The 23272-nt window shown below is 32.8% G+C and overlaps 3 protein-coding genes across 7 annotated transcripts in view; all 3 read left to right on the forward strand.

The window, feature by feature from the left end:
- The first annotated feature begins 220 nt into the window (after positions 1-220).
- LOC123680472 (WD repeat-containing protein 89) lies at positions 221-2441 on the forward strand. The gene is made up of 6 exons (XM_045618390.1): positions 221-515; positions 852-1075; positions 1134-1318; positions 1531-1803; positions 2006-2179; positions 2237-2441. Exons 1-6 carry the CDS (start codon positions 349-351, stop codon positions 2294-2296), a joined length of 1083 nt encoding a protein of 360 aa, XP_045474346.1. The 5' UTR covers positions 221-348; the 3' UTR covers positions 2297-2441.
- A 401-nt stretch (positions 2442-2842) lies between these two features.
- On the forward strand, positions 2843-21051 carry LOC123680470 (sorting nexin-29). 2 transcript variants are annotated; one of them, XM_045618388.1, is made up of 10 exons: positions 2843-3067; positions 3131-3437; positions 3535-3670; positions 4099-4208; positions 4264-4395; positions 5896-6542; positions 6623-6815; positions 8253-8425; positions 11156-11283; positions 20822-21051. In XM_045618388.1, the coding sequence occupies exons 1-10, from the start codon at positions 3065-3067 to the stop codon at positions 20892-20894; spliced, it is 1902 nt and encodes a 633-aa protein (XP_045474344.1). In that variant the 5' UTR covers positions 2843-3064; the 3' UTR covers positions 20895-21051. The 2 variants fall into 2 exon arrangements, with proteins under 2 accessions (XP_045474344.1, XP_045474345.1); XM_045618389.1 differs by having other exon boundaries at positions 4264-4386.
- Positions 21052-22451: 1400 nt separating this feature from the next.
- Positions 22452-23272, forward strand: part of LOC123680468 (kinesin heavy chain) — a 37012-nt gene continuing 36191 nt past the window's right edge. For 3 of the 4 annotated variants that reach the window (XR_006747520.1, XM_045618386.1, XM_045618385.1), the window contains exon 1: positions 22453-22748. Coding sequence is in view for 3 of the 4 variants with exons in the window: in XM_045618386.1 (XP_045474342.1) it covers positions 22602-22748 (147 nt within the window). In the remaining variant the exon portion in view is untranslated. Of the gene's footprint in view, positions 22749-23272 lie in introns of all 4 variants that reach the window. The other variant, XM_045618384.1, reaches the window with a different exon arrangement.

The raw sequence follows: 23272 nt of genomic DNA on the forward strand, positions 1-23272 counted from the left end.
ATTCAGATAATATCCTTGTTTACCGATGTATTCAAATTTAGAATCTCCTTGTATCTTATCGAATTTCTTCGACCCTCCCTGTAAATAACCGAAAAATTTTCAAACAAATTAATCCATTCTCCGAAAGATATTCTATGGTTCAGAGGGTTTTTCTTCTTCTCAGACAAGCCCTTTTTTTTATATTCTCTGTGTTATATGTTTGGTATTCTGTGGAATTGTGTTAATTCTGTTCTGTGGTTCTAATCTAACCCTACTCGGGCTACTACTATTATTTTCTGTTGAAAGAATAAATTTTATTTATTCTATCCCGGTCGTTTCTTTTTCAAAATCTCTATAGGTATCGTCAAAATGAAGGATTTGTTGGGAAATTCAATTGAAGTCAATAGTAACAATGATGAATCAGATCAAAGCATGGAAGACACAGGAGAGTGTTATAATGAATTTGTACCTGGTGTTCATATATGTGAAAAAGTTTTGAATAAAGAAGAGTATATAACAAATATATCAGCTACCAAGTAAGTATTTCATAATCATAGCATAAGATCCTCCATACATTGGCAACTTTTTAAATCATAAAACATATTATTTATTATGAGCACCCACCTACTGGCAATTATTTAGTTTCGGCAAAACGCTCTATTCACCAGGCTACATATAAGGGCTTGCTTCAGCAGTAGGCGACTAAGTAAAAAAATCACCAACATTTAAAGTTGCCAGTGTGCAGGGGATCTGAGAGTTCTTCTTTAAGGAAAATGTTGAACAAGTACAGTCAAACTCTAATAACGCATTGAAGTTAGATTTATCAAAGTTTAACTATAGACGTATAATTCATTGCCCAATTTTAATTTCAGTTCTTCTAATCCAAAAGTAGCTGTATCTTCTTCTGATGGAAATTTTCATGTTCTCAATTTATCTGAAAATTTTTGTGATGTCTATGAATTGAATAATAATTCAGATCATATTGTGGAATTAAAGTTTGATAAGCTAAATGACAATTTGTTGTGGGTTGCCTCTCATAATGGACTCATAAACCTATGGGACCTGAGATCTAATAAGGCAGTTTCAACTTTTAGTGGTAAGTATCAATAGAAACTTTTGAATGGATATTTTATCTAAAATATTTATAATTCTAGATACATTAGATGATAAAGAGGACAAGGATAAAAAATTCAATAGTTTTGATATATCTTCATCTGGGAATGTTCTTTGTGCAGGAACTAATAAATTTGAGGAAGATTCATTTCTCTTATTTTGGGATATTAGGAAGAGTGAATTAGCTGGTGGATTTTGGGAATCTCATATGGATGATATAACTCAAGTAAGTTGAGCTAAATTTAAAAGAGGAAAATTACATAATGAAAGAGTTATTAGAAATTCTTTCATTAGCTAATACTTAATCGATAGCCGAGTCTATAAGGGAGTTACTCCCTTGGACTTTTCCATTTTTTTAAAATACAAATACAATTAATGTTGAATGTTCTCCATGCTACTGAACCTCTAACTTTTTAAGAAAATTTCATATATTTACAGGTTAAATTTCACCCAAGTGATTCTAATAAAATGTTTTCTGCATCCATGGACGGACTGATCAATGTCTATGACTTGAGTCGTTCTTCGGAAGAGGATGCATTAGTTGATACATTAAACACAGAATCATCTATTGAAAAAATAAGTGTTGCACAACAAGGCACTGGAGATGTTATAAGTTGCATAACTCATACGTCAGACATTCAGTTCTGGAAAAATGAAGATGTTAAACCTTACCTATTTTTCAATAGGATTGAATTAGCATCAGTCTTCAAGGTAATTCAATTTTGTTGTTTTTTTTTTTGTCAAAATTGTTATGATACACTAAAATAACACCACACAGTACTGAATTATAGAGCTTACTATCAATTTAGTACTGAAATGATCTCCATAGATTTATTAGATCTTGAAACAGCTTCAACAAATACATATTTTGTTTTTTCCAATTGTGTATATGAATAATATTATTTTTTTTCAGAAAAAATCTGGTGTATATATTGTGGATATTCTACCAACAAGAGAAAGCATTTTACTATTGCTTGGATATAATCGTATAATCAAGGGATTCAAACTAGGAAAATCCTCATTGGAACCATATTTTGGGCTTGTTAAGAATGAGCAAAGATTGAAATGTAGTTGGATAAATGAAAATGTAAGCCTTTTGTTCCCTAATCAAAACTAGACTTAATTAACTTCATCTTTTTTACAGACCAATCTATTGTTGACTGGAGGTGAAAACGGACAAATAGATGCCTGGAAATATGCTTAAAGAAAAATGGTTATGAACTGAATAAAGCAATTGTCAGGATGTGGAAACGATAATCTGCATACTTATTGTAAATATCAAAATTATGCGGAATATCGATTATTGTGTAAATAAATTGTGATTATTTTTTAATAAATTATTGATCTTTTATTTATTGTTTTTAATTAATTGAAAAATAGTGTTGTGGGTGCTCAGAAAACGGGAGGTTCAAATCAAAGAGAAGAATTGATCAACAAGCTGGGCTTGTGTAAACACTGATAATAATCTACTGTATCTATATTCTAAGGATACGCCACTGGCAGAAAAACCCAAATATTTAGATTCATTCTCTACAACTGCTAGGCTTCATGACTTTCATTTAAATTTTTTCAAATTTTTCATTATATTGAACACTAATATACATTTAAGATAGAGCGAACAAAGTTGGGTTATTCAATTTATTATTGAATAAATGTTGTTCATTTGAACTTGTACCATATACTTCCAAGAAAAAAATAAGATAATAATTTTATTATCTTCTTTATTCATACAAAGTGTCAAATTTTGGATGGTATTCTATGTTTTGTTGTCTTTGTCGAAGTGTTCAAAATTATTTTATTTTGTTTACCAGGATATCCAATTTCCTTTGATAAGGACTTTAATTGACTCATTCCCTGGAATAATGATAATTGAACTTCCATTCCGATAATGAATTCTCTTCATCAGTCATGAAAAATGTGAGACGATAACTCGGTCGTGGTAATGCACTACTTTGTTTTACCTTGACAAATTATGGTACAGTAATAGAGAAACTTCCACAATCCATAGATTGAAGTATAATTAAGTTTTATATTACAGTCATTGAAGCTGATGTCTGCTGTTATTCCTACATCATTGACTACCCAGAACACAAACAAACCTAGAGATTCAGATATTTTGCTGAAGCAACTTTTAGAATGTGTGCAAAATTGTCAGAAAAGGTTTGGAGGAAAAACAGAACTGGCAACAGAATTTGATAGTTGTGTAATTGCTCTCTGTTTAACTTTAGAGAGTGTTTTAACCCATGGTTTGAGAAGTAAACCATTAGAAACTGTACAAACCTCAACTTTGAAACAAGTTTCAGGAATAGTTGCCAGTAGTTTGCTAATTGGAAATGAAAATCTATGTGAGTTTGAACTCATTTGAGGGTTTTTCTAGTAATTCTTAATCAAAATGTTTTGTTTTGCATATTCCTAAATCTAATTTATGAATTTTAATTGAAGCATTCTGGCCTTTCATTAAAAATCACTTAACTCGCCATGAACAAGAACGTTATGCAGTATTAAAGAACATTAATTCAGATATTGGGAAAGGAAGAGCTTGGATTCGTTCTTCATTGAATGAAAGATCATTAGAAAGGTAGGATATATTCTCAAACTAGTGAAATATGTAGAGGGATCTGTTCATAGGAAAATGCACTAATATTTGTAAATTCATACTAAAAAAAATATATCATTAATCGCTTGGGTAAAATATTGCATTAAATGATTCATGACAAAATTTATTGATCATATACACATCCTTATGCAAAGTACTATACTACGAAGGTCATTCAGTTTGAAATTACAATTAATATTGATTTATGAAATTTGAAGCAAAAGTCGAATGATTATTTAGTTACCTATAATTAAAAAATAAATCATTGATATGAAACTTAATTTATATAAGTTCCTGCAAATTATTCTTTTGAAGAGGAAAGATACTTTCAATTTTGATTTTTAATGCTGCTGGCAGGAATTAGCTGTTTCGTTCATATTTATGAAAAACTTTAGAATCGTATTTTCCAGGTATATAAATATTTTACTTGGAGACACAAAATCATTGGAAATATATTATGAAGATTGGGCATTGTTGAGGGATCATGAAAAGAATTCTATGTTGCCTAATATGGCAGCTGGTAAGAAGTGAAATTTTTCAAGTAATATTTTCGAAAATACACTTCTGTTTTTTAGGTCTAGCTGCCATTTTATTTGCAATAAGTATAGATAAAGCTGAATTGAATGATTTGAACAGTCAACAGAAACTTTTGAGTGGTCTTTCAAAGTCTGAACCAGTAATTGAAGCACCCGTACAAGGTAATCAAGGTAGTTTGAATTTTTTTTAACTGCTTCATGTAAATACAAAAATGAAAACACTGATGTGAAATCAGGTGCTTTTCACATTTTTTTTTTATATTCGAGATGCTATTATAGTTCTGAATTCCTACTAACATGAAATTTTGCAGAAACTTGAAATTATCATAATAACATTTATTTTCATATGTAAAGGATATAGATACAAACTTATTTAACGGCAAATTGTGTCTCATAACAATTATTCTACATTGTATGGTTCTTTCTGTCGTTCAGATGCCCCTTGTTTTCTGGAATAAAGATTCTACCATAGTTATTGGCAGTACTTATTGACTTTACTATCTGTCAAACAATAGGTCTATGCATTGAGGCCTGAAATGTGTGTATTCAGTGTCTGACTTCTGTACCTTTCATAGTTTGTGGAAATGTTTACTATGCAAGTTTTTGTTTATGTTATTCTTATGAGATCTGTTATCGTTGACTCCATATTATAAGACTCCATCAGGTTAGAATTGAAAGATTTCAAAAAAATTGAAAGATTCTTGGCTTTTTGTAGTCAGTTTCTAAGCTGATGTTTTACTTATTTATTGCTTACTACCATGGTATTGGCTACCAAAGGTTTTTAGGTCATAAATTTCAACTGGCAATAATTCTTGAATGGGGATCCAATAACTTGGTGGATTTCAATGCAGACAAAACACAAGCATGTCTTTTCTCTAGAAAGGCTGATCTCAGTATGCCCAACATAAGCTTGTCAGGAGTAACTATACCTTTGAAGACATCCATCTTGATGCTTGGTATTACTATCAGCAATAATCTTTCTTGGGAAGATCACGTGAGATCAATTGTCAAAAGTGCTAAAACTTGGTTTTCTGTTTCGTGCTAGGAGCTATTTCACTTTCAGTCAGCTACTTATGATTTATAAGGCACAGATCCGGCCTGTCCTGGAATACTGTTCCCATGTTTGGAGTGCGGCACCTAAACATATTCTGAAACTGCTGGATTCTGTCCAAAAAAGGCAATTTGTCTCGTCAGTGATGCCTCGCATACAAACTCGCTCACCACTTTGGAACACCGTAGAAAAGTTAGCGATCTGTCTCTATTTTATAGATATTTTCTTGGGCGTTGCTCTTCTGAAATATCAACAATCGTTCCCCCTTTGGCAGTCTCTTTGAGGTTAACCCGTCAAGTTCAGTCTTCACACCCCTTTGTGGTCGCTTGGAGACCTGCAGAACATCTCTTTTCAAAGACTCGTTCATCCAACGAACAGCAAGGCTCTAGAACACATTGCCTAGGGAGGTGTTTCCCGAGGCATATAACCTTCATAAATTCAAAAAGAACACCAATTCCAACCTTCTTTCCCTTGGTTCTCACGATGTGCTCTGAACATTACAGGATGTCTCCTTTCGTGGGAACCAGAACATAAAAAAAAAAGAACTCAACAGTGGTATTCTCTGAAATGACGATGGTGGTGCATATGAATTATCAGTTCTCAAATATTGTTTTTTTCAGAACAATCCAAAAGTACTAAAGAGAAAAAAAAGAAAAAAGTTGCGAGACAATTCATATCTTTTGAAGAGGATAGTCTATTATCATCTAGTATACCATCCAGTTCTGGAAGTTTATCTTCAGAAACTAGTTCACTGAATGAAATTCAATATCCACTAAACTCATCCAAGCATTCCAATAACGGTCAACTTAATTCATTTTGCAACATGGAAAATAAGATGGAAAAGCCTTCTAATGTTGAAGTAAAAAGAAAATTATCCGTAGAAAACAGTGGAACATTCACAAAATATTCAACAGAAGTACCAGAAACTTTAACACCCATCAGCCAAGTAGAGGTTGGAGAATTAACCCCAATATCCATTGAGATGGGTGGGGAAGATAGGTCTCCTGATTTATCAGATGATCTAGTGGAAGCACCGAGTGATATTAGTGCCGTTCTGACTGCTGTGGAGTCTAAAAATGAAGAAGAACGAAAAAAGTATCAAGAAAAAATCGATTCTCTCAATAAAGAAAATGATACTTTGAAGGATCAAGTGAATAAGTATTTGAGCGTATTGAAAATGTTGGGAAAAGATCCGGATTTGGATGATATCGGAGAATTGCCAAATTTTAAGTATGAGGCGGAAATATTTGAGAAAAAATTGGTCCAGGTGCGTCTATATCACTATTTTATAATTCTGGTTTATTGTTTTATTCAAATAGCATTTATTTAATGAATTTGATTTGACAGGTTGCTGAGATGCATGCAGAGCTTATGGACTTCAATGTTCATTTACAGCAAGTTATATGTGAAAAAGATCAATTGTTAGAACGTCTAAAAACTGAACTAGAAATGCTGAGAGGTCCTTTATCTGCAGAAGAGATGGCTTTAGAAGATAGCTTGACAAATGTTCATGTATGGATACCGTCTGCTTTCTTAACAGGTATATATCTTTTAAAATTTCATTTACCACCATTGAGTATTGGAATCACCCATAATGATTATCTGCATCGATACCTGATTTTAGTCTGACAAAAATTTAGAGATAGTTGTTTAATTTTCATTTCTGCTAGTGCTGACAATGACGAGCTGCCAAATTTCCCCAGAAGGCTGGTCCTTACATCACCTTTATTGATGCTTGTTTCAGGCTGTAATGGATTAGTTTTCATTTTTTTGTTAAGGATTAATTCTATAAATTTAAGTAAAATGAAACAAAAATGTGGAAGAATCATTGAAATATCTCTAGAAATGAAAAAGTTATGGGACTTTGAAGTTGCGCTTGGAAAAATAATTTCATAGTACGTGTAAGTGTCGTGACGTCACACACTAGACGACTGGTATTCGCAGAGTGCGTACGAATTCATTGGTGTACAATCACTTGTGCCGTTCGTGTCGTGTTTTGTTTGTACACGATGGCTGAAATAACTTACTATATACATACATATAAATTACTTTTTTCTCTTTTTACTCCTCACATAAATATGTTTTGCCATTGATAGACTTCAACAACCAGTAGTCAACTACAAACTGTTTATGAAACGTTTTTTAAATAAATCATCGTTATAAGTTGAACCATGATGAAGCAAACTCAAAAGTAGATACTTACTTGAAAAGTTTAACTCCTTTTATTTCTGCATTGACATAAGATGGATTTGAAGAAAAAACTCCATCACTGCGAATATATCTATTTTAGGCGAATTGTCACTTTGTCCTTTCACGAAGCCTTCTTCCATTATGGTGACATAAAAACAAAACTCGAGTTAAAACTACAATGTACAAGTACAAACGGCGCGAGAGCCTTGGCGCGGCTAAGTATTTAAACGTAATTTATGGTGTAGCGATCACAGGCAAGAGCCGTGACGTCACAGACCAAAGACGTTCCGCGCTAAAATACGTAAATTTAAATAATCTATTTCTCAGTCATTTATTGATGGATTTTCAAAATTTTTTCAGATTTATCAGTTTTGCTCTATATTTTCATTTTATCGTGTCAAATATAGTATTATCAACATCACTAAACTAGTCCATTTTAGAGCTGCACTTATTGACAAAGTTTGACATTACATGAAGTTATTTTTCAGGTTAAATTATTGTTTTTCATACATTTTCAGAAATTAATATACCATTGGCTGTATTAATACTCTGATGCAATACTAAAAAGTAGTGAAATAACAAGAATGTTTTATAACTGTTATGGCCTTATTTGAACTGTACCTAATTCTGAGAAATAATAAGTAATACAAAATATCTTCTATTATAGGTGAAATTGTATCTTAATTTCAGAGAAATTGTTTCTCAACAAGCAATAAACAATATTTAATTCACCCCAGAAGTAAGATTATGTATATTTTTCATTCAATAGCTTTCCTTCTCATTTCAGGATCTGGCTCTGATTCACATCATGTATATCAAATTTTCTTGAGGGCTGGTAACGACGAATGGAACATATATAGACGATATGCACAGTTTCATGCTTTACATACAGACTTGAAGAAAGTAGATCCAGCAATTGCTTCTTACGATTTTCCCCCAAAAAAGAGTATAGGCAAAAAGGTAATATGGACTTCTTATCAACAGGTTCTCTCACTTGGCTGAAAGATCCCAACAAGATTCTTGACCTTCTCGTCTTTTTCATGACAAAAACCTCTCTCTCTTTTACATAAACATCTCGCTAAGATAGGACTTGTTCTCTGATCAAGTCTAGATGTAAGTTTTAAAAGTCTAAATGGTCATGTGAGCTGTGCAACAAGTAACTCTACAAACAGATCTAGAACACTTGAAGCTTTTCTAATTTTTTTCTTCTGTTCAAGTGCACTAAAGTCACCTTGAATTTTCTATCAAATTCAGCTTAATTTGAGACTTCAAGCATTTTCTCTTGTGAAAGCTATAGTACAAGTTTGCATTTCCAATTGTTCATAATATAGGTCAAATTTGATTGAAAGCTTAACCCTTAACTGGTATGGTACAGTTTCTGGAACGTCTTTGGTAAGATGGGGTCGGCCAGACTCCAACCTTAATTCCTTAAAATATATGTGTTCACATTAACTTATTGCGTTCTTTATCAAGTCTGAATCATAATTGAACCGATAGTGAGAAATAAATAGATAACACTTTCGTATAATTAATAATTTAATTCAAAAAATATAAATATTGCTAATAAAAGAACTATTATAAAAGTTTAATGAGTCTTCTTGATGAAGGATATTTAATATAAATCAAATAATTTGACAACTTTGTGTCTAATCCTTCACAATAATATATCTGTATGATATATTCAGTTTATTTTTGTCTTAGAATATATTCCAATTCTAAAAATGACAAATTTAATAATCAACCAAAAGAAAAATTCAAAATGACTAAAACTGTACAAATTGAGTAAACGGTTAATAAATTGAACAACTAAATTAACATAAAGACAGACGTACGTTTCGGAATTTTTGTATTTAATAATACAATTTTTCCTCATCAGTGCCTTATAGTTCAACGGAATTATTAAATTTACAAACTTACCACGTGTATATCTACCTCAACAAAATTGCAAGTAAGAAACTACAAACTAACTAAACGTGGTTGCTCTGGTGAGGATTCCAAGACAAAAATAAACTGAATATATCATACAGATATATTATTGTGAAGGATTAGACACAAAGTTGTCAAATTATTTGATTTATAATAAAAGAACGTAAAAAAGAGAAAATTTTAAAATGCGTATAACTAAGGGAAATCCTAATGATATGATTTCCCCAAAATTTTAGCATAAAATATACTATCCAATATTACTAAAAAGCCAAATGGAATGACATTTCTGTGATATGTACTAGAAAACTATAAGTGTTCTTCTAAGCAACCTTCGCGCACAGGTGCCACATACTGGAAGATGCCAAACACCACATGATAGCTTTGTTTTTTTTGTATTGCTTGCATGGACACTTGGCACGCCTCTTTTCTAATTTTTGAGATATTTTTCCTTCAGCTTCCAGAACGTCCCTTCCAGAATAAAAAGAATGTTCTGTTTTAGACTCCTAGGAAAACGCTTATTTTCTATTATTCTTTCCATGTGGGGAAGAAAAAGTTGCCTGGCCAGAGATTTAATGTATTTATATCTCGAAACTTGTGGATTATTTGGAAGAGAAGAGAAAATGATGGAAGCATTCACTGAGGAAACATCCAGAACATCCATTGCTCATTAACAAAAAATCATCATTATTTGATGTTTTAGTGTTTTTTTGACATTTCTGAACATCCTACCTACATCGTATCATAAATCATTTTGAAGGGAAAAAAATAACGAATTCAACGAAGTAATGATTTATAGGGTGTTCCATTAAAAAAAATATAGGTTTGTGTTGAATCTTCAAAACCATACCCCGGAAGAAAAATTTGAGTACGCCACTGGATTCTAAGCAGAATTCTGATTCAGACGTAGTTTTTACCTCAGCATTATTTCTAATAACTTCAGAGATAAAGGAGGGGTCCGAAAAGTATCAATTTCCAAAATCGCCCTGTATCTCTTGAACGGAAACAGTTATGCAAAATCTTATTAGACCAACTTGAGTTTCACAATAAATTAGGACAGGAATATGAAAACCGCAAGGCTCTATCTTAAATAACAAGCGAGAAACCTGGCTGCCTCACCCAAAATGGGATGCACTGTACATTTTTTTATCCAACGCATCAATTTCGCCCTTATTGTTGCAAAAAATTCAATAATTTTTGGCTTCTTTGCCTCATTTACATTGGCTTTTTCAACTTTGGGGACATACGATGCTAATGTCATTCTGTTGGTAAATCCGAACAACAAAGTATGTACACTTCGCTTTCTCGACGGTAAAAATCATCGACGGAAATCACTTTTCAGGGCACCCAAATTTTTAGTGCACATTCTTCAAACTGCGGATCACCTGTTTCCTTCGTTTTTGTTATGAACTCTCCATTGCAACTTCCAAAATCAGACAACTTCTAGCACCAAATAATTACACTATTGGTGAGGTGGGGTCTCACATACCCCAAGCGAAGAAACACTGTCAACAACTAAAAATATAGGCAGATGTGTAACACTGTATCGCACAAGACACATTGACTGAAAGGTACAGGCAAAGATAGTGCCATCGATCAAAAAAGATTTGAGCTATAGAGAAAAATAAATGCGCTGTGGTCTGGTAGACCCCACCTTACCAGTTACGGGTTAGTGAAAAAATCGCAGGCATTTTGTTGCTGATTATTCTTCACATGTTATTTTGATTTCTCATTTTGAAAAGTTTATTTGAAAATCTAAATTTACAGGATGCAACTTTAGTTGAAAGTAGAAGAAAAAGATTTCAAACCTACCTCAGACGGATATTAGCTCACTGGCCCGAGTTATCCCATTGCTCAAGTAGGAATTTACTGGAGCAGCATCTCTCATTTTTCAAGTAAGTGTTTGTTTAAAGATTAAAAAATCAATAACAAATAAAAAAAATAAGAAAGGCATCAGAAAACCAAAAGTACTTGAGAGGTGAACGCAACTCTTCATGGATACATATTTATTGAGAAAATCTTTTGATAACAAAAACTGAAAATGTTTCTGAAAAGAGATCTACCTCCCCTACATTAAAAAATAGTCATATTTGGAATATTATGTAAAAGAATCTTGAAAAAAATTTAACAATAAGTCAAATAATTGATGGTGCTCATAAAGTCTTAATGTTCAATAACTAATCTTTTTAGCATATAAGCATCATCCACCAAAAAATAATAATATATAATTGGCTAACACCTGCACTTGATAATGAATAATGAAAATTCAAAAAAGGAAAAAGAAGTACGATTTCCAGGTGTGTAATATCATACGATATTAATTAACTATCTGGTTAATGTATCAACAAAAATGCCATCAACACAACCATTGTCAAACAGAAGATTTCCACGCCAATTCATAGGAATCCCAATTGAAAGTAAACAAGGAGAATGTACGTCATCAAGGGAAAGTAGCGATATACCGGTTTCACCCTTACTAGTACGCCCATAGATCTACCTTGTAGGTAGATCAATATATCCTGTAGATCTACCTAATAGGTAGATCAATGTTGTCCATAGATCTACCTTGTAGGTAGATCAATGTTGCCCACAGATCTACCTTGTAGGTAGATCAATGTTGTCCATAGATCTACCTTGTAGGTAGATCATCATAGCCCATAGATCTACCTTTTAGGTTGATCAATATAGCCCATAGATCCATATTTTAATTCATCCATAAATACTTCCATATCTCCTGTAAAATCGATATCGCACTGTATAAAAAATATTCATCGCACGTATATCTTCGCAAATTATGCAAGAGTAAACAAATCTAAAGCTCTTATTCCAATTTCCAGATTTCATAAGGTCTCGATTTTCCAGAAATGTATAATTGGCGCTTGAAAATTGTACACCCTGTATATAATCGTCAATCCCCACCTGTATACCTTCAAGAATTATGCAATTGAATGATAACCTATAGAGCTAACATGACAACTATAAGAAAAGTTTTCAGTTCTCCAGAGACATCTCGGAAATTGTACACTCTGTATAAACGTTATTCATCGCACGTATATCTTCGCAAATTATGTGAGAGAAATCTAACTTGAAATTTCAATTTTCAGATTTCATAAGTTTTCAATTTTACAGAAAAGCATAATTGGCGCTCGAAAATTCTACACCCTGTATAATATGGTCAATTTATCGAAAAACCTCCAATAGGCAACTTGAAAAAAAACAATGTATAATCGTTAATCTTATATGCACTTTGAAAATCGGAAAAACATAATTATATGTGTATACTACGAAATCATTCACACAATAGACTAAACAAAAAATTGATCCATTTCAATAATCCTAAGCATTCACCGCCAAATAATATAAAAATTAATAACTGGCGAAAAATTAAGAAAAAAAAATTATCACCTGCTGCATGATTTGAACTCGCATCCCAAAAGAGACCTTAGATTGTACGACCGCATCCCTAACGACCCGGCCACAATGCCTTTGCATAATTAGGTGCATTTGTGCTTCTTATAGGAATAATGTCAAAATAACTGGTGACAGAGATTCTATAAATTGATGAATTTTTATGAATTTCGTTTAAAAAATCGTTAAATATAAAGGAAATCGAATTAAAATATCTCTACCTACCAGTTTTCTTCGTCTCAAATGCTGATATCTTTCCAAAATGATATATTTACCTTGACAATTCACATGAAACGGAATGCTTCAAGATTTGACCAATTTCCATGAAAATATCAACAAAACGCAAAAATACCATCATAAAAGGGCGGTACATACAGGTGTAGTCTATTATTTCCTCAAATTTCTCGTGAAAAACTTTTCAAATAACCAAATGACTCCTGTAGAGGCTTCTGGCAAACCAAGCTTTCCACTGACACAAAACGATTCCGCTTGAAAATATCATAAAATATACATGGAAAAAGGGATATAAATTGCATCTGATTCATCTTTTCTTGCATATTTCCTCTCGATTCGTCCAAATTTCAACATTTCCGTTAAAATATCATCTGACGTTTCCCATTTTCATTCTGTATTTCGACGATTTCATGAATGAGCACAGAATTGGTTAAAACGTCAGAATATTTTGAATAGATTATTAGATTGATCCTTGATTTTATTATACAGTTATTCATATTTCAAATAGTTCTATTCATCAAGAACCCTCTAATGGACAAAGTAAAAATAATATAAAACCTAAATATTCTAGAAACGTCAATTGCCGCGGACGTTGCTAGGCCCGTTGCTACCCTAAGACATCGTAGTATTTTCCTATTGGTCGTTCACGTCGACGTGAATCTGGAAATTCGTCGGGAAATTTCCCAAACTTTATCCGTTCATTCCCAGGTAATCCCGAAAAATCGGGAAACGGGAATATCCGCGGGAGTTAATTCGACATTTTCTCTTTCTTCCCGTACTTTTAGTTTTTCTCGTATCTCTCCCAGAGCCGAGAACACTCGACCGCAAAATCGGTCCAAAATCGTTCGATTTTCGGTGGGAGGAGCGCTTACGAGTTTAATATAGTATACTAGTACGCCCATAGATCTACCTTGTAGGTAGATCAATATATCCTGTAGATCTACCTAATAGGTAGATCAATGTTGTCCATAGATCTACCTTGTAGGTAGATCAATGTTGCCCACAGATCTACCTTGTAGGTAGATCAATGTTGTCCATAGATCTACCTTGTAGGTAGATCATCATAGCCCATAGATCTACCTTTTAGGTTGATCAATATAGCCCATAGATCCATATTTTAATTCATTCATAAATACTTCCATATCTCCTGTAAAATCGATATCGCACTGTATAAAAAATATTCATCGCACGTATATCTTCGCAAATTATGCAAGAGAAAACAAATCTAAAGCTCTTATTCCAATTTCCAGATTTCATAAGGTCTCGATTTTCCAGAAATGTATAATTGGCGCTTGAAAATTGTACACCCTGTATATAATCGTCAATCCCCACCTGTATACCTTCAAGAATTATGCAATTGAATGATAACCTATAGAGCTAACATGACAACTATAAGAAAAGTTTTCAGTTCTCCAGAGACATTTCGGAAATTGTACACTCTGTATAAACGTTATTCATCGCACGTATATCTTCGCAAATTATGTGAGAGAAATCTAACTTGAAATTTCAATTTTCAGATTTCATAAGTTTTCAATTTTACAGAAAAGCATAATTGGCGCTCGAAAATTGTACACCCTGTATAATATGGTCAATTTATCGAAAAACCTCCAATAGGCAACTTGAAAAAAAACAATGTATAATCGTTATTCTTATATGTACTTTGAAAATCGGAAAAACATAATTATATGTGTATACTACGAAATCATTCACACAATAGACTAAACAAAAAATTGATCCATTTCAATAATCCGAAGCATTCACCGCCAAATAATATAAAAATTAATAACTGGCGAAAAATTAAGAAAAAAAAAATTATCACCTGCTGCAAGATTTGAACTCGCATCCCAAAAGAGACCTCAGATTGTACGACCGCATCCCAATCAAATCAATCAATCAAAATCAAAAATATTTATTTCGAAAATTATATACAAAAATATCTCTCAGGCACATCCGCCTTTACAAGTTAGCAATTATTATCAATACACAGTTCCTGCATACATGCTTACACTGTTGTTAAATTACGGAGCGGTCGAATTTGACCTTACAATAGTTGAAGATAGGTGAAAAGTCATAGTGTTCATTCAAATAGTTAAATTGGTATATATACATACAGATACAGTTAGGTGGATTTACAGGAAAATAAAGATAAAAAACCTGTTTTAGAAAATTCAGTTTTAAGGGGTTATCATATTAAGGTTGTACGTTAGCCCTACCAAAGATCGCTAGATTTTGATATGGCAGTTTATGTTTGAAGGAGGAGTCAATGTTATTAATTCTTAAGTGTGTAATTTTTTGTGTTATGTCGCTGGCTTGGCATTGCTTTTCGTAGAAATGGTTAGAAATTCTATGTATGTATTTTGTTATTGTTTCAAGTTCTGTTTTTTTATGTAAGTCCTTGATTCTGGTATATCTATTACTATTGGTAATTAATCTGAGTACCTTATTTTGAAATATTTGTAGAGGCTTCAAGGGGGAATTCTTCAGGTGGGAAAAAACTGGTGCGGCGTACGTTATTATCGGTCTCATCATAGCAGTGTATAGGAGTTTTTTGTTTTTATTATTTAGATTGCTTCTTCTTTTCAATAAAGGATATAAATATTTTAGTGATACATAGGCTTTGCAGACTGAGTTTTTGATGTGTTCGTGGAAGTTTAGTCTACTGTCTAATTGAACACCAAGATATCTCACTGAGTTTTTGGGGGTTATTAAATGATTTCCTATTCTTATTGGAGTGAATATCTTGTTATTGGTGAATTTACGGGTGAATATGATTTGTTCTGTTTTGCTTACATTCAAGGTTATTTTCCATTTCTTATAAAATTTTTGAATTTGTAAGAAGTGGTTTCTTAAAAGTGAGTTTGATGCTTGGGCGTAGTGGGAATGTGTGTAAATAGCCGCGTCATCCGCAAATAGTGCAATTTTTGTATTAGGGTATTCTGGGAAATCATGAATGAAAATGTTGAAAAGTATGGGGCCAAGGACTGAGCCTTGTGGGACACCCGCTGTGACGTTTTTTGATTGGGATAGTGTATTCTGAACTTTAACCACAAATGATCTGTTATTTAAGTAGGAGTGTAAAAGTTTGATTAAGGGTGGGGGAGTTTCAAGTTTGATCAGTTTGAACAATAGACCCTCGAGCCAGACTTTATCAAAAGCTTTTTCTATGTCTAGAAGCAGCATTACTGTGTTTTTTGATTTGTTGAAATTCGTTATGATGTCGGTGACGATTCTGGATATTTGAAGTACAGTGTTATGTTTTTTCTTGAAACCGAATTGATAAGGGTTCCGCATGTTTGATTTTTTTAAAGATTTATCAAGTCGATTCAAGACAATTTTTTCTGCTACTTTGCTAATAGTTGACAATAGACTGATAGGTCTATAGCTTGTGGGTTGGTTATGATTCTTTCCTTTTTTTGGTATGGGTATTACAAGACTCTTTTTCCAAGAATTTGGCCAATATGAGAGCATAAGGATTGCATTGATAATATACATTAGTTGAACGGTAGCTTTTTTAGGTAGGTTTTTGAGTAATCTATTATCGACTCCGTCCAGGCCTGAGGATTTATTGTTCGGTAATTTTTTGATGAGGTCTTTTAATTCTTTCGGAGAGGTAATATATGTTTCGAAATTTTCGTTGTGATCATGTGATAGAAATTCATTGACTGAATTTTCTATTTCTAACTGACCTTCATTGCTTTGAACTATGTTGTGAGATTCTTCGAATACTTTTGCTAGGATTTCGGTTTTTTCTACGTCATTCGTGTAGCGTATCGTATCATGTGTTAGTGGGGGAATTATAGATTGTCTTGTCTTTAAGGTTTTAGTCATTTTCCATAAGCTATTGTCTTTTGTATTTAATTTTTGTATTTTGTCGTTCCAGGTTTCGCGTCTGTATGTTGTAATTTGAGAACGAATTTCAGTGGTTAATTTATTCATTTCTGTTTTATCTTGCCAGTTCCTGTATTTTTGCCAACGTTTTCTATAGAAATTTCTAGTTCTTATCAAAATGATGATTTCTGGTGGGAGTTTTTGATGAAATGGAACGGAGGGTATTTTTTTGGTTGTCGAATTTCGTCCTAATATCAAGGTATCCGTAAATTTCAGGATTTCTTGTTCCAAAGTTTCAATGGAAGTTATATTATTGTTAATTTCAAGTTCTTTATTGATTATATATCTATACTTGTACCAGTCGGTTTTGCTGTAGTCAAATGTCATTTTCTCATTTTTCATTCCATTACTTGCTAATGTGAATACAATAGGGTTATGGTCACTTGAAAGTTCGGCTAGGTTAATGGGTTTAGATAAATGAGGTATATTCTTGCTAAGGACTAAGTCTAATTTAGATGAGGAAGAATTGTTATAGGGGTAATAGGTATGTTCTTCTGTGAAATTTAATGTACAGGAAGGATTATCGTAAAGGTATTTGAATAGGGTGTTTCCGTTTCTATTTGAAGATCTGTCTCCCCAGATAGTATGACGGGCGTTGAAATCACCGAAAATAATGGACTTGTCGTTGTTATTTATGAGTTTATTGATGCAACCGTCATTAAAGTAGTTTGAAGGAGGGTTGTAAATAGAAAAAAGAGAAATTTTGTTATCAAGTAAGATGCCTACGTTTTCTATAGAACAATGTATTTTCGGTAATTCCACGAATGGAATTCCTTGCCTGATAAGCAATGCGACGCCTCCTCCATTACTATTGCGATCATTTCTGAGAATATGATAACCCCTCATTGAAAATTTGTCATTGGAATCCAATTTGGTTTCATTAAGTGACATTATATCTATTTTATGTTCATTGAGAAAATGAATTAATTCTTGAGATTTGTTTCTAATCCCGTTACAATTCCATGTACAAAGATAATACTTAGAAACCATGGTTTTCTAAGTTGGAGATGAAGCAATTGAATAAATTGAACCTTTCCGATGGATTTCTGGAAAGTGCTAGTTTTTGATTAAGTTGCCTAATTGACAACAGACATTTATTGATATCGATGTATTCGTTCAATTTATTGAATTCATTTTTAAGATCGTTGAAGATATTTTTACCTGTTTCTTCGTTTGATCTTTGTGTTTCGCCTTCAAGTGGTGTTCTGTTTTTCTCACGCATCTTCATCCGTTCTTCCCAGACGTTGTGTGTTGGTAGGGGTGCTGGTGGTAGAATTTTTTGTTTCAAAGGTTCTCTTCTTAATTTTCTTTTTTCAAGAAGATTGAGATATGCTTCGCACTTCAAGTAGTTGGCCGGGTGATCCTTGTTGCAGTTGTAACATCTTGCTGGAGTGTCCTTGGGCTTCAAACAATCCTTCGTTAGATGATTTTCTGCACATTTCAAGCAAACGGGCTTAGAGTAGCAATTTGCTGTTGCATGCCCATGTGATTGGCAACGATGGCACATTATTATTTCCCTCTTCTTATGTACTCTACCCCATCTGATTCGGGTGTATAAGAGAACCTTTATATCTTTTTGTAATTTCCTCAAAGTAACTTTATTATTTGTAACAACCATGTAACACGGTTGTTTAGTACCGTTCATGAGGAACACTTTTTGAACGGGGATAGAATTCGTAAGAAGATCTTCTGCAATTTCTCTTGTTTCAGGTTTGTTCTCCAAGCCATATAGAACAAATGCATGGGTTTTTTGTTCTTTTGTTGTGAATGTATGACAGTCTACATCATCCTCTTTCTTGAAGGCGTCTAACACTTTATTGTAGTCCTCCATATTGTCCATAAAAATATTTGTAGTATATTCTCTATATTTTATGAAGTATTTTCCTTTACATAGATCTTTCAAGTTTTTCGTAAAGGTTTGGTGATCCTCGATTTTACCGTGGAGAACGATAGGTGGAATTCTTTTGGGGTTCACTTTCATTTGGGGATGTGTAATCGGTTGTCCATTGTCAACTTCCATATGCTCATCTTCGGTTGTTAGTACTTCGAAGCTATTCGAAGTATGAACATCTCTTTTATGGTCGAATTTCGGGTGTTTTGCGTTTCCTGGGTGTTTAAAATCATCATTCGTACTGTCGCTCACTTTGCGTCTTTTGTGGGAAATGGGGAACTTTTTTTGCTCCATCTTGGAGGAGAAAAAGCACTACAAGGGGAAACCCCCTTGTAATATACACTAGTCACTACACTGTCACTGTTCACTTTAAACTTTCGTTTGGAATTCAGGTTGGTTTTCTGACTATTCACAATGGATACTCAGGTACTTACACTACTGGCTCAAGTACTTACGGAGCGTTCAAGACACGTCTTACCTGTTCGGTGTCTCATTGGGGACGACCGCATCCCTAACGACCCGGCCACAATGCCTTTGCATAATTATGTGCATTTGTGCTCGTTATAGGAATAATGTCAAAATAACTGGTGACAGAGATTCTATAAATTGATGAATTTTCATGAATTTCGTTTGAAAAATCGTTAAATATAAGGGAAATCGAATTGAAATATCTCTACCTACCAGTTTTCTTCGCCTCAAATGCTGATATCTTTCCAAAATGATATATTTACCTTAACAATTCACATGAAACGGAATGCTTCAAGATTTGACCAATTTCCATGAAAATATCAACAAAACGCAAAAATACCATCATAAAAAGGCGGTACATACAGGTGTAGTCTATTATTTCCTCAAATTTCTCGTTAAAAACTTTTCAAATAACCAAATGACTCCTGTAGAGGCTTCTGGCAAACCAAGCTTTCCACTGACACAAAACGATTCCGCTTGAAAATATCATAAAATATACATGGAAAAAGGGATATAAATCGCATCTGATTCATCTTTTCTTGCATATTTCCTCTCGATTCGTCCAAATTTCAACATTTCCATTAAAATATCATCTGACGTTTCCCATTTTCATTCTGTATTTCGACGATTTCATGAATGAGCACAGAATTGGTTAAAACGTCAGAATATTTTGAATAGATTATTAGATTGATCCTTGATTTTATTATACAGTTATTCATATTTCAAATAGTTCTATTCATCAAGAGCCCTCTAATGGACACAGTAAAAATAATATAAAACCTAAATATTCTAGAAACGTCAATTGCCGCGGACGTTGCTAGGCCCGTTGCTACCCAAGGACATCGTAGTATTTTCCTATTGGTCGTTCACGTCGACATGAATCTGGAAATTCGTCGGGAAATTTCCCAAACTTTATCCGTTCATTCCCAGGTAATCCCGAAAAATCGGGAAACGGGAATATCCGCGGGAGTTAATTCGACATTTTCTCTTTCTTTCCGTACTTTTAGTTTTTCTCGTATCTCTCCCAGAGCCGAGAACACTCGACCGCAAAATCGGTCCAAAATCGTTCGATTTTCGGTGGGAGGAGCGCTTACGAGTTTAATATAGTATATTAGGGATCATCAGCGTTCAATAAGAAGCCTGCTATTTCGTCTGTTCATCATCTTGGGTAGAGTTATGCGGTACTGATGATCCCTAATAAGGGTGATACCGGTATATCGCTACTTTCCCTTGATGACGTACATTCTCCTTGTTTACTTTCGATTGTGATTCCTATGAATTGGTGTGGAAATCTTCTGTTTGACATTAGTTGTGTTGATGGCATTTTTGTTGATACATTTATCAGATAGTTAATTAATATCGTATGATATTACACACCTGGAAATCGTACTTCTTTTTCTTTTTTGAATTTTCATTATTCATCCACCAAAATCATAGAATTAATTAGCTTTAGCTAATCTTCGCCTATTCGGGGCAAATGTATGTACATTTGTTGAATGAAGTCGATTTATTATTAATATTATAATTTTTTTAAATTTTTACAGAGATCAGAAGGAGAATGAACCAACAAGTAGAAACGCTAGAAGGAGTAATGAAAATCATTATACAGGGCTCTAATACTTCCTCTTTTAACTGATAAGATTTTAAAGAATAGACTTCTATTGAATTGTTGCAAATATTTATGTTTTATATTTTATTATATGATGATTAAGTAAAAATGATATTACTAGCATGTAAATAACAAAGTAATAAAATATTTAGAAATTTAAACATTGATTGGTGTATTTATTGATTGCTATTGAAAAAGTTTAAAACCCATTGTAATTAATTTTATGAACATTCATTTTTCAAAAATTCTTGCACTCTTCTCATAGCCATAAAAATAAAATACCTTTTAAAATATTTATCGTAATCAATTTTTTTGAAAAATTGAAAAGGAAAGAATCAACTCTCTATGTCAAATCTAATTTAATATTTGATAATTTATGTTTAAAAAATATGCATTATTCACTATTGTCATTCATTATTGAATGGAAATTGATGTGGACTGTTAAAAGAGATTGGAGAAGGAAATTTAGCTCTTAATTTCTGAAAGCTCTAAAAGGCAAAGCACAAATAGATTGTTATTCAACATTAATATTTCACTCATTCTGAAACATATATGCGGATTAAAAGTACACTAAGGTGATAACATTATTGGAATAACATGAAAAATATATTATTTTCCACAGATTCTTTCTAAATCATTATTACATTGTAGTGGTTTTTGAAATATTATTTTCACTAATATTGTCAAGTATGTGATATTGTGATAAGATTTTTAAATTGACATTCCCAAATTGTATTGATGTCTTGTGAACTCAGCTTTCAAACCCACAATAAGTAAATCAAAAATATTTCAAAAGCCAGTCTACTACAATAATTTACACTATATGTTTCGAACATAATAATTTTTACTGAAACCATCAATCAAATTCTAAATATCTTGATCAACAATGCATTTTATTTTGCAGAACTCGGCGTTGGTTTGAATTTAAAGTATGCATTTCAAAGTGTAATTTCATTATGATCTTTCCCAATTCCATATGTACTGTTCGAATAAACTTAATAAATATTCACATGATTACTCGAAACGAATGTTTACGAACTTACCACACGTGTAATTCAAGCAAATGTTTTGGAAAATTTTTCGAACATTTTAGTGTTAGTTTTTGTTTTTACATCAAATTTCAAACCATAGACCTAATAGGTCTATGTTTCAAACGTTCCGTTAGGTTAGGAGCCTGTCAAAACTGACATTTTGCACAGAACATTTGTCTTATCGAATATGTCAAAATGTTCACAGAAAAATCATTGTGAAATTAAGTGATGTGAATATAATTGTTTGCGGATAAATTAATGAAATTATGTCGTATTTTCATTAGATGCTAAAATAGATGCGAAATTTTTTGAATTAAACATTCGCCATCGATTAAGTTCGTCTTTTGGGATACACGATCACATCTCACATATTTGAAAAAACGAGGTCTTTGTTTTCATGAATTAAATTACAAAAACCAAACGGAAAAGATGAATGGAGAAGACAAAGGAATCCTAATTCCTATGAGAAAAATAGTCGGACAAATAGCGCATGCGCTATACGCAGAAAATTGCGAACATCGAAAATTGACCGAAAATCTGATTGAATTGTCAAATCAAGATGGTTGTCTGCCAGAGCAGGGAACGTCTATTGATGTAATATTTTTAATACAAATGTATAATTTATAGTATTTTATTTACTTATCGTTTATTGTTTATTGAGCTGTGAGTTATAAGTGCTTTAAAATGTCAGGGGAACGTGAAATTGCCGCTGAGGATAGTATTAAGGTTGTGTGTAGGTTTCGACCCTTAAATGATTCAGAGGAAAAGGCTGGGTCGAAATTCATTGTAAAGTTTCCATCAGGCGGTGAAGATAATTGTATATCCATTGCGGTAAGTACTTTATCATTTTTATCCAAAACGATTATCTCGTATCGAGCTCTTACTGTTTTGTGGATTTCTCGCCTTTGACATTACCAATACTGTAATGACAAAATAAATAATCATATGAGGTTAATTCATATTGACGTAATATTCTTTGCAAAATTGTTGAATTTGTAACAGAAGAATAGTTCCATGTATTTCATTTAGGCGTTTTTGACAATCAGGATATTCTTAAACCAGACAACAAAAAATCAATTTTCGCTTCACTCCTTTCAAACCATTGTTTCAAAATCTTATATTTTTTTACTGATTGAATGATTTGACTTAGCATAGAACATTTTAAGGTTATCGAATTAAATCGGAATAATCCAAAGAATATTTCCAAATTCTTCAAAATCCACGAAACCAACACCATTCAGTGATACCTGTTTTGAGCATGGCAAATTAAAAATATACAACTGAATGCTTCAATGATTGAGTCTCTTCATTTAAGTGATTTAATAGAGAATACTTTATGAAGAATTCACAGTTAT

Source organism: Harmonia axyridis, chromosome 5 (genome assembly GCF_914767665.1).
Source record: "Harmonia axyridis chromosome 5, icHarAxyr1.1, whole genome shotgun sequence".
Classification (NCBI taxonomy): Eukaryota; Metazoa; Arthropoda; class Insecta; order Coleoptera; family Coccinellidae; genus Harmonia; species Harmonia axyridis.